Raw genomic sequence first — 12,147 nt, 5'->3', positions numbered from 1 at the left:
CCTCCGAGGTCTTAAAAAGACATCCCTGACTGTGAGAGAGCAGGGGGGGGAATGGCTTAAAAAACAAACGCCCGAAAAACAAAACGACGCTGAGCGACTCCTGTCAGGCAAACGCGATAGCCGCCTCCCATTAAGGACCGGCAAGGAGGAGGGGGGGCTTTCTCGGGTCCCTATCCCAGCGTGCCTCGCGCGGCTAGCCCTCCTTTTCTTTCTCGCCGCCGCCATTTTGGGCCGCTGCTTGCGGAGGTGAGCGCTGCTCCGGCGGCCGTTCGGCGTGATTGGCGTGAGAAAGGGCGCGGAAGGAGGGCGGCGGGAGCGGGCGGAAAAGCCGGCCGGTGGGACCGGGCGGGTCTGGCGGCGGACGCGGGCAGGATGGCTGGGATGCGGGCTGGATGCCGGCTTCACCCGGGGCCTGGTCTGGAGCCGCGAGATCCGCTCTAGGAGTGTGGACGGGGACTCTCGTTGCTCTGGGAGTCTGGGAAGGGAGGACGGGATGCGGGGCTCTGCTCGGGCCTAGTTAAATGGGGGGGGGGGTCGTTTGTGTGTGTGTGTGTGTGTCCCTCCCCTCCCTTCGATCAGACGAGACCCCCCCCCCCCGCTCTGCTGATCTCCTACCCTCAAAAGATAGACTGCCTCTGGACTGGGAGGCTCCATTTGACTATCCTGCCCTTATTGCTATCAATGGCAATATTGTAATTACTAGCTATAACTATGTGTTCGTTTCCAGAAAACACTACAGATGGCTACTAGTTATGGCAGTTAGTAATCTGGGGTTAGTAATCTGGGGCCATGAGTGTTTTGCTTGGTCTCTTAACCTGGCACAGCAGGAGACACAAGATACAGATAATCAGTATTTTAATAGTATGTTTACTCTTACTGTGTATGTTCCTGGCATTGTATTAGAATGCCTAGGAAATCAATAGGACGTGTGAGATTTTTCAGGCAAAGTATTGAAACATCTGTATTATTTTAATGTGCTGCAGTAGTGGCCAAAATTGTGGAAAACGTTTGGGGAAAGTTGTTTTTGAGGTTTAATGGCTAATAATGCCATTTTTTTTGTGTGTGGAATTTCGAGATAATCATAATCCACTGCTGGAATGGCCTGGGAATAGTCCAGATCTTAATCCAATTGAAAAACTATGGAGCCAACTAAAGAAACTTGTTAGTCAAAAGCGAACCAGCAATAAAACACAGTTAATAGAAGCAATCATTCAATCTTGATTTTTTTTCACATTATAACAGCTGCAGATCTAAAAGATTTGGTTCACTCCATGGGAAGACGGTGTAAGGCCATAATTCACCCTAAAGGTTACCCAACTAAGTATTAACTGACATGGTGATAATTTTTGTACATCTCATTTTTTCCAGGGTGATAATTTTTGTATATCTCGTTTCACTTTTCTTTATGGCTGCTATTCTAATAGAAAATCCTTCATAAAAGTTGTTGCATTACATTCTTGATTAAATTATCTTTTCATTGATATATAATCTTGCGTTACTGCTCCAAAAAAAGTGATGCTATTAGCTAGTTTTAGAAAATACACTTTTCCCAAAAGGTTTCCACAGTTTTCGCCACTACTGTATAGTAGATAATTTGTATTTTACTCTTAGTGTGTATGTTCCTGGCATTGTTTTAGAATGCCTAGGAAATCTATAGGATGGGTGACGTTTGCAGGCAAAGTATTGAAATATCTGTATTATTTTAATATGCTATGTGCTTTCCCTAGGCATTATATACAGCTAGTCCTCAAGTTATGACCACAATTGAGCCCCAAATTCATGTTGCTAAGTGAGAAATTTGTTAAGTGAGTTTTGTCCCATTTTACAACTTTTCTTGCCACAGTTAAGTGAATCACTGCAGATATTAGTAAAACAGTCATTAAGTGAATCCGGCTTCCCCATTGACCTTGCTTGTCAGAAGGTCGCAAAAGGAGTCCATAAATGCAACCGTCATAAATATGAGTCAGTTGACAAGTGTCAGAATTTTGACCACAGGACCCTGGGGATGCTGGAACGGCCACAAGACTGAAAAATGGTCATAAGTCACTTTTTTCAATGCCGTTGTAACTTTGAGCGGTCGCTAAGCAAACTTTTGTAAGTTGAGGACTATCTGTATAATCATACCAAGGCTTTATGCAGAATGACAACAGCTATTTAGGCACAGTATGAAAAGACTCCTGGAAAGGTTTAGTGTTGGGCTTTATTGAAAAAGTGCTGGATATGAAAAACGAAAAAAGTAATGAAAAACAAAAGTACAGGACTTTCTTTCTGAAAATAAACAAGAGAAAAAAGACCAGCATTGACCAGTATACTTGTTGCAACAGGGAACTTTAGAGTGGTATTTTAGTGGGAGTATTTTAATTTTTTCCCCTCGTTTGCCTTTTGGTATTGCATAGAATGCCTGGTGTGAAATATTAAACCTTTCTGACTTTGACATGCCGTTTTTGGCATTCTATAGAATTTCCTAGACGATTCTACAAAGTGCCTGATTTCACACATTGATCACACACAATACACATGTTTTATTCTTTTTTTAACGTTGCAAGCCACTCAATGTCACTTGGGGGTGAGATGGGCGTCAAACAAATTAGTAAATAAAATAAGACCTCTGCTTGAAACACCGGAAAGCTGTTGCTAATTAACATTTAACAGTGAAATGGGCAGCAGATAAATGGGATAAATAAAAGAATAGATGTTATGAACCAAGACTTGGCTAGGAATTGTGAATTGTATCCCATCTACGCATCAGTTTCTGACCCACACAAGACAATTCCACCTCTTAAGGATCTACCTTGTTGGCTTTTTTTTTAAAGTATTTAAAAGTGTGCAACGTAGAATTTTGTAGGACATGGAAGTCATGTCTATAGTAGGGTGTCTTCCTGCAAATTAATTTCTGTAGTAGAGAAATGGAATGGACAACTGGAGGAGGGGGGATATTGAGCAGTTGGCTGGTTTGGGGGAAAGCTGATAGAAGGCCATGGAAAGGGAGTCTTTGTCATGGGTTCGGATTCAGCCCTTGAGTGTGCAAGGAGTGCATGCTTGAGTTAGGGGTTCTCCTACTTGCATTTCTGGAGAGAGTGGTGCACGTATTGATGATGGTCTGTGTGTGTGTGTGTGTGTGTGAACTCAGTGATTCAGCATGTGTTTCAGTTTTGCCAGCTTGAAGACTGATGGACTTCAGCACCCAGAATTCTGGCTGGGGAATTCTGGGAGTTGAAGTCCACACCCGTCTCCAAGCCACCAAAGTTGAGAAATGCTATTTCAAACCATGAATGAGACCTTTTCTTAAAAAACCAGCTGCCGGTGCAGTTGGACAGATGGAGATCTTGAGAACTAGGCACAGGCTGCACATGGATTGTAATATCGCTTGTGGCCAAACCAGGTTTATTAAGCTGTGTTTGACGTGTAGCATCCTAATAGCTTCCTGTTTTCCTTTTCTGCAGGCCTGCTGGAAACGGGACTTCTAAGGCCACACAATGACGGGCAGGTAGGACATTTCCTCCAAAAGCGTGCACCTTCCTCCACTATAGCTCAGTCTACTGCATCTTGCTTTATTACACACACCTCCATCCTAGTTATAGTGAGGTTACTTCATTGAGGCCCCTCACTGGATTCATCAGAAGCTTAAAAACAAAATCGCTGGTTAAATCCGGCAGTTGTGGCTAGGAGACAACTAGACACTTTGTGCAACTTGATGCTGGGCCTTTGCTGGAGCATGAGGTCATGTGCACAGTCACTCATGCCCTGATCATCCCTTGGTTGGATTGCTGCAAAATGCACTCTATATGGGGCTGCCCTGGAAGAGTATTCGGAAGCTGTGACTGGTACAGGAAGCCATAGCAAGGACGTTTTTTTAAAGTTTATTTATACATTTTCATTTAATATACATAAGTGCTTTGTGTATTGTCTGGCTCAATTTGCTTACACAATACTTTCCTAATGTCTACCCCTATTATCCAACCATTTGTAAAATAAGTCCCATGTTCAAAAATACTGTGTCTCCTTTTTCTTTTATCTTTGATGTCAGTTTATTCATTTCTGCACAGTCTAATTTTTTTTTATTACCGTATTTTTGGAGTATAAGATGCACCTCCCCCTCCCCCCCAAAAAGAGGGCGAAAATCTGGGTGTATTTTATACACTGAATGCAGCATTTTTGGCCTCCCGAAACACCACCCCCTTCACAAAAGCTCGTTTTTTCCCCCGTAGCCCTCAGGAGCACTTTGCCAGCCTCTCTAACTCTCTGCATACCCGCCCTTTTCACAAAAAACAAGGCGTGCAGAGGGTTTGGGAAGCCTGCAGAATGCAAAACTTTTTTTTTAATTTACCTCTTCCAAATCTTGATGCGTTTTATACTCCAAAAAATACAGTACATCTTCTCTCTTTTTTCCAACACTACAGATACAACCTTTGCTGCTGTCAAAACATGCAGAATTAAATACAAATTCCCCTTTTCATATTTTTCTGGTCTTCTACCTAACAAAAATATTTCTGTCTTATAATCTGTATGCAGCGTTAACATATCTTCTAACCATGTGTGTGTTTTTGTCAATATTTCATGGACATTTCTGCAGGCATGTAACACACAGAAACCCATACACACAGTTGTGCGACCTGCAAAAAGGTTGCTAATTTGCTTCTGGGTCCAATTCTTATCACCTTTATGGCCTGGGTCCGGATTATTTGCGGAGCCCTCTAACCCCAAAGGGACTAGCCTCCCCCATCGCTCCCGAGGAAGAGGCCTACTTCGGATCCCATTTGCCAAAAAACTCTGGCTGGTGGAGTCCAGAAGAAGAGCCTTTTCTGCTGTGGCCCCTGGCCTTTGGCATATTCTCCCACCAGAGGTGAGGTTAGCCCCCCTACCTTCCTGACCTTCCAGAAGAGCCTTAAAATCTAGCTGGCCTGGGGTTCCACTGTGCTTTTTGCTAGGGGTGGCTGAAAGTAGAGAGACATCCTCCCCTCACATCATCTGCGGTTTTTAATCTATTTAATCTTTCATAATTTCAATCATGTTTTTATCATTTTGCAAACCAGTCAGTTGCTCTAATGAGGTAATGACCTTTACATTTAATTAAATAAGCTTTCGCAGACTCTTTAACCATGACAACCAATGACCTAGTGGCTATATCAGTACAATATTAAATCTCAATTAGTAGTTTATTTATTTATTAGATTTATAGGCCGTCCAATCCCAGAGGACAAGTTGTGTTAATCTACCCCACTTGTTCCCTACAATGCGGTGTATCAGGAGAGGAGGTTTGCTTAGTGACAGTTGAGATCGTTATAAACACGGTCTTGGGTTCTGTTTTTAACTTCCTTCCCCTGAAAACCCTGGAATGAAATCAGCTGTAGGTTGTGGTGATGGTGGAACAACACACCAGGAAATTAATATGCTCATAACAGGAATTTAGCTTTTCCACATCCACTAGAGCAGTGTTTCTCAACCTTGGTGACTTTTAAGTCCTGTGGACCTCAACTCCCAGAATCCCCCAGCCAGCACAGCTGGCTGGGGGATTCTGGGAGTTGAGGTCCACAGGACTTAAAATCGCCACGGTTGAGAAACACTACACTAGACTCTTAACTGCTCTTTTTCTTTATTTAAAACACAACCTCTGTGTATCATATGGAATGGGGTTCACACACAGTGTTAAGCCATTAAATATAAATAAATATATGCCCAAATATGGGAGGAAGCAGACTTATATTTATATTTGGGCATACCAGGGGTTGTGACAGTAAATATATACCTACTTCCCTGGCTCAGCTGATAAGGAGGAGAACCTTGTGGCTTAGTGGTTAACACAACTGCTTAATATGTAATACAGCCCAGGTTCGAATCCCAGTAAGGGTATGGCTAGCTGATGAGAGTTAAATAGCTTGAAATAGATCTATACTAGTCTCCCTTTATTTATTTATTTATCAGCACAAATGCAAATATATATATATATATATATATATATATATATATATATATATATATATATATATATATATATATATACATACATACATACATACATACATACATATATACATACATATATATATATATATATATATACATACATACATACACACACACACACACACACACACGTACGTACGTACGTAAAGGAGAATGTTTGTAGTTCAGGGTTGAAATGAAGGGGCCTCTCTGAGCTTCCTTGTTTTTCTTGAAGACGTTTCCCTACCCAAACTAGGTAACTTCATCAGAGCTGCACTGACCTTGTTAGATATTGGTAGCTCTGATGAGGTTACCTAGTTGGGTCATGAAACGTCTCCCAAGAAACCCACCCAGCTCAGAGAGCCCCCAGGACCCTTCAAAATAGCAATAGCAATAGCAGTTAGACTTACATACCGCTTCATAGGGCTTTCAGCCCACTCTAAGCGGTTTACAGAGTCAGCATATCGCCCCCAACAACAATCCGGGTCCTCATTTTACCCATCTCGGAAGGATGGAAGGCTGAGTCAACCTTGAGCCGGTGAGATTTGAACCATTGAACTGCAGATAATAGTCAGCTGAAGTGGCCTGCAGTACTGCACCCTAACCACTGCGCCACCTCAGCTCCACCTCAAAAGTGTGGATGCTGAACGAGCTGCGTTCCGAATCAAGGCAAAATTGGGGCCCTGCTACTGCTTGGTGTGGAATGTGAACCCAGCAGCCCTTGTGGAGATCCGACTGCTCGTCATCGCCTTGTTAGGCTGGGCCCAGTCGTACCCAGAGTGTCTTTGGTTCCCTAGGTTGTGGTGCAAGGCCACTTTTGCTGGCTACAAGCGAGGCCTCCGGAACCAGAGGGAGCACACTGCCCTGCTGAAAGTGGAAGGCGTCTACTCCCGCAACGAGACCGAATTCTACTTGGGCAAAAAATGCGCCTACGTCTACAAAGCCAAAAAGTGAGTTGCTGACCGCAGGGCTGGCTGGTTTCATGCTCCCCTCTTGTGGGTCTGTGTGCGCGCGCAACCTTCACAATATCGCTGAAGTGCCGTCGTCTGCTGAAAAGTGTGGATTTGGTGCTCGGAAGCAGAGGTCTCCAATCTTGGCAACTTTGAGCCTGGTGGACTTCAACTCCCAGAATTCCCCAGCCAGCCGTGTGCGTTTCTTCTTCTCTTAACCTCCTAAAGCGGAGAGATCGCAGGAGAAGGGATGACAAGAGAGTCCCTTCTTCCACGATCATTTTCTACAAGAAAGGAAGACGTAGCTACGAGGTCCTGAGGAAGTAACACTTGAGAGTACTTTTAAGTCAGGACATCCAACCTGGGCAACTTTTTAAGACTTGTGGACTTCAACTCCCACAATTCCCCAGTCAGCATAGCTTATTCTCTTGTCATCCCTTCCTCTGCGATCTCTCTCCACTTTAGGAGGTTAAGAGAAGAAGAAACAGACACGGCTGGCTGGGGAATTCTGGGAGTTGAAATCCACAAGTCTTAAAGTTGCCATGGTTGGAGACCCCCCCCCTGCTTTAAAGAGGCTTCAGCTAATCAGCGGGTGGTTCTGTTGTCATTACGCACAGGGGTGGTAGATGTGGGGTTAAAAGCAGCAGCCAGGTCTTGTGGGTCGACTTGATAACATTTTTGTGTTGCGGGGTGTCACAAAACAGAAGAGCTGGCTGTAGTAGTAATCCTCCGTTTAGCAAACGTTCCAAGTTACAATGGATTTCCCCAGGGGTATTTAAAACCTGCGTCGGATGACTGAAATTTGAAATTTAATAAAAATTTGTATGCCGCCGAATCCCGTAGGACTCTGGGCGGCTTACAGAAACAAGATAAAAAACATTTAAAAATTTAAGAATAAAAATATAGTTATTAAAATTACACACCATCCATTCTGTCTAGGTGGGGCTGGACATTAATCGTGTAAATGTGTTTTTTATTTTCCATTTTCATTTTTGTACAGTCACATATATACTGTGCATAACCGGGGCCATATAACATTAAACACAGCCATTCCTCTTGTCAACAAAACCCCCCAAAATAGAAACCCAATGTACCTCTTCGACCCTCCATACACCCTTTCTTTCGCCCCCCTCCAACTTTCCCTCTTCCCTCCATCCTTCCCCTCTACCCTACTTCCCCTCCCCCTCTACAACTCCCCTCTCCCAATACACTCCCTCCCTTCCTTCTCCCCCTCCCTCCAATCCTCTCTTCCACCCTCTCTACCCCTCTTTCTTCTATCCCTCTACTCCTCCCTTCGGTGTATTTCTACTATCTATTAATATATTCAGCTTGTCCTATTTTAACACGAATTGAAGAGCAACAGTATACAAGTGCAATCACGTTACTTTAAAATCTAACACATACTATATATGTGGGGCTGGACATTAATCAACAGCCCCAGGCCTCCCCCCTCCTTAATCACATGACCAAATTTCGGGCACCCTGCATCTAACACACATTTTCAACTACAGGTAGTTCCTGATTGACAACAGTTCGTTTAGCGACCAAAGTTACAACGGCACTGGAAAATGGGCAGCTGATACAAGTGTCTTGGGATCATGTGATCACCCCCCTTTTGGGTCCTGTCAATGGGGAAGCCAGAGTCACTTACTGACCGCACAGCGGCGGTGTTTCCCGTCGTAACGACTGGCAAAAAAGGTCATAAAAAATGGGGCACAGCTCATTTCATTGTCTTGCTTAGCAACGTACATGTTGGGTTCATTCGTGGTCCTATGTTGAGGGCCTCCTGTGTGGAGACTTTTGGGGAAAGGCCAGGGTGATGTTCCCAGGAGTCCATGCTAGGCTTTAGCGATGGTGGGAATAAGCCTGCCGCAATCGAGTAGGAAATTCCTGGTCTGAAGTGAGGGCTTTGATCCTCAGGGGGTCTCTTGTCTTTTCTCCTCTTGATCCAGTGTTTCTCAACCTTGTCAACTTGAAGATGTCTGGACTTCAACTCCCAGAATTCCCCAGCCAGCGAATGCTGGCTGGGGAATTCTGGGAGTTAAAGTCCAGACATCTTCAAGTTGACAAGGTTGAGAAACACTGTCTTGATCTCTCTGGAGATTGTCAGTCATCCAAAGGTGCTTTTTTCAAGAGGCAACTGGACTTTCTGGGGTTTTTTTTCTTTCTTTTGAAGACATTTTGCTTCTCATCCAAGAAGCTTCTTCAGCTCAGTTGGAGGATTTGGGTTTGGCTAATCTAGAGAGAAGGGAGGACAGGGTGGGGACGACGACACATGATAGCAGTATTGTGGTATTTGAGAGGCTGCCCCAAAGAAGAAGGGTCAAATTATTCTCCAAAGCATTGGAGGGGGAAGACAAGAAACAACTGATGGAAACTAATCAAGGAGAGAAGCAACTTGGAATTAAGGAGAAACTTCGTAACAGTGAGGACAGTTAACCAGTGGAACTGCTTGCCACCAGAGGTTGTGGTGCTCCATCGTTGGAGGGTTTTAAAAAGAGACTGGGCAGTCACTTGTCTGGAATGGTATAGGATCTCCTGCTTGAGCAAAGGGCCGGACTAGAAGACCTCCAAGGTCCCTTCCAGCTCTATTCTGATTCCGAAATGGCATAGTTTCCTTCCTAAGCAGAGGGTTGGACTAGAAGACCTCCCGGGTCCCTTCCAGCTCTACTCTGACTCTGATTCTCTTGAAAAAGCACCTTTGGGTCTTCTATTGATGCAGTTCTTGGTGCAAGGCAGAGGGTGAATTTCTGCATTCTGAGCCCTAAAAAAGGTGATGACATCAGCAAGTAATGTAGGCCCATTTGGCAAAAGGAAACTTGGGACCTTATTGGTTGGAAACCTGCAGAAGAGGCCTTCATCCTGCAGTGGATATGATGATGATGATGGACAGGTTCCATTATGGTTGTAAATCAAGGACACCCCGTGTACATTTTCAGAGCACCAATCTCTTTGACGAGCCAGGAACCGCCAGGGTTTTAACGCAATGTTTCTCTCGTTTTGCCAGCAATACGGTGACTCCCGGGGGGAAGCCCAATCGGACCAGAGTCATCTGGGGGAAGGTGACCCGTGCCCACGGGAACAGCGGCATGGTGCGAGCCAAATTCCGCTCCAACTTGCCCGCCAAAGCCATTGGACACCGGATCAGAGTGGTGAGGAGTGCTTTCTTAGTGCTTTCTTAGCACCCCACGCAGAAAAGAAAAGAGAGTGCCTTCAGGTGGGGAGGGGGCTTTGAAATCTCTTCAGGGGATTCTTAAAAATCGCTGCAAAGATTGTGGATGTTTTTTATTTTTCTAAATTCGGTGCAAGGGAGCAGCGAGTTAGCTTTTCCACCTCCCCTGTTTGACTAAAACACCTTTCCTGGGGCTGCAGAGAGTCACAGTTGGGTTGGGTGAAATTGGAGGGTGGTGAGGTGCGGTGGAGTTCATAGGAAAGGCAGGAAAATGGTTACAGGCAGCTTCTGCTTCCGTCCCCTCTTTGTAAGCAGTTTCCTTTTCTTTTCACAGATGCTGTATCCATCCAGGGTCTAAATGTACGCTGCAAATAAAATTGAAAGTATATTTCACTTTTGTAGACTTCGTCTTGTCTTGCCTTTTACTTTCGAAGACGTCACTTTATTGCTAACCCGAAACAATTAACGTATTTTTCGGAGTATAAGACGCACCAAGATTTTCAAGAGGCAAATTAAAAAAAAAAACAGTTTTTGCATTCTACAGACCTCCCAAAAACGGCTTGTTTTTTGCAAAAACAGGCCTGTTTTTTGTGAAAAAAGGACATGCGTAGCCTTTAGGAGGTTTTGTAGAGTGCTACGGGGAGGGGTTCTGCCCTCCCCAGCCCCCCAGGAGCACTCTGGAAGCCTCCTAAAGGCTCTGCAGGGCCATTTTTGCAAAGGGGGGGCAGGGTTTCAGGAGGCAAAAAATGCTGTATTCAATGTATAAGACGCACCCAGTTTTTCACCCTTTTTTGAGGGGGGGAAGGTGCGTCTTATACTACGAAAAATACGGTAAAATAAAGCCGTGTTCACCATTAATGGTGTGTCTGCTAGAGTTTTGCATGTACCCAGACAGTGGCTACAGTTTTCCATGATAAGATAGTCCTCAGCTTATGACTGACTGAGTCCAGAATTATGGCCATAAGTCGTGCTGGTCATTAATTGTGGCCAACCTGGTTTAGAAAAAATTGTAGTAGTTGCTAAACAAGCTCATGTAAATAAAAATTTGAAGAACTGTAGTCACATGGTTTGACTCTGGGATGCTGCAAACCACCATGAATGTGGGCTGGTGGCCAAGGCCCCAAATTCCCTACCTTTGGCAGGATCAGGTGTCAGAACTTTGAACCTGGGTGGTAGGTATATTTTTGGGTGTCCGTCGTAACTGCTAACATTCATTAAGCAACCGGTTGTAAGTCGGGAGTTACCTGTAAGTAGATGTAATGACTTCTTCAGTTTAACTTACCTTACAAACTGCTCTCTGTTTAGGTAAAGCGATAGAGCTGTAAGATTGAGAAGGACCCCAAGTGCTTTCTTAGCACCCCACGCAGAAAAGAAAAACCCCATTTAGCTGCGTGGATTAGAGATATTTACTTATTTATATCTTGCCTTTATTTTGTTTACAAATAACTGAAGGCAGTGAACGTTCCTACACACTGTTTCCTCTTCCTATTTTCCCCACAATAGTGTGAGGTGGGTTGGGATGAGAGAGGGACTGGCCCAAACTCACCTAGGCGGCTTTCATTCCTAAGGTGGGGCTAGAACTCACCGTCTCCTGGTGGTTGGTCCAAAATCACCTAGCACAGGGGTCGGCAACCTTAAACCCTCAAAGAGCCATTTGGACCCGTTTCCCACGGAAAATAAAACACCGGGAGCCACAAAACCTTTCCTGTGCCTGACTATTTCCTGAGCGGCCACAGAGCTAGCATAGGTGGTTGAATTAAACCAGTGTTTCTCAACCTTGGCAACTTGAAGATGTCCGGACTTCAACTCCCAGAATTCCCCAGCCAGCGAATGCTGGCTGGGGAATTCTGGGAGTTGAAATCCGGACATCTTCAAGTTACCAAGGTTGAGAAACACTGAATTAAACGTTCTCCTTTCTTGGATTTATCCATCGGGGGTCAAGAAGCTCTATAAATTGCGTGCCGGCGGGTGTCGCCCATTGGTGGTTGCGATGCATACAGTATTTTGAGCAACGGAGCCGCAGCAGAGGGACGAAAGAGCCACATGCGGCTTCAGAGCCGCAGGTGGCTGACCTCTGGCCCA

General features: G+C 44.7%; 1 protein-coding gene across 2 annotated transcripts; it reads left to right on the top strand.

Annotated features, from left to right (window-relative positions):
• The first annotated feature begins 182 nt into the window (after positions 1-182).
• RPL35A (ribosomal protein L35a) lies at positions 183-10,469 on the top strand. 2 transcript variants are annotated; one of them, XM_032225644.1, is made up of 5 exons: positions 183-246; positions 3,444-3,487; positions 6,741-6,893; positions 9,901-10,045; positions 10,400-10,469. In XM_032225644.1, exons 2-5 carry the CDS (start codon positions 3,477-3,479, stop codon positions 10,421-10,423), a joined length of 333 nt encoding a protein of 110 aa, XP_032081535.1. In that variant the 5' UTR covers positions 183-246; positions 3,444-3,476; the 3' UTR covers positions 10,424-10,469. The 2 variants fall into 2 exon arrangements, with proteins under 2 accessions (XP_032081535.1, XP_032081536.1); XM_032225645.1 differs by having other exon boundaries at positions 221-283.
• Positions 10,470-12,147: the final 1,678 nt, after the last annotated feature.

The sequence above is a fragment of the Thamnophis elegans genome, chromosome 10, assembly GCF_009769535.1.
Source record: "Thamnophis elegans isolate rThaEle1 chromosome 10, rThaEle1.pri, whole genome shotgun sequence".
In the NCBI taxonomy this organism is placed as follows: Eukaryota; Metazoa; Chordata; class Lepidosauria; order Squamata; family Colubridae; genus Thamnophis; species Thamnophis elegans.
This window is presented reverse-complemented; position numbering and strand designations above follow the sequence as displayed.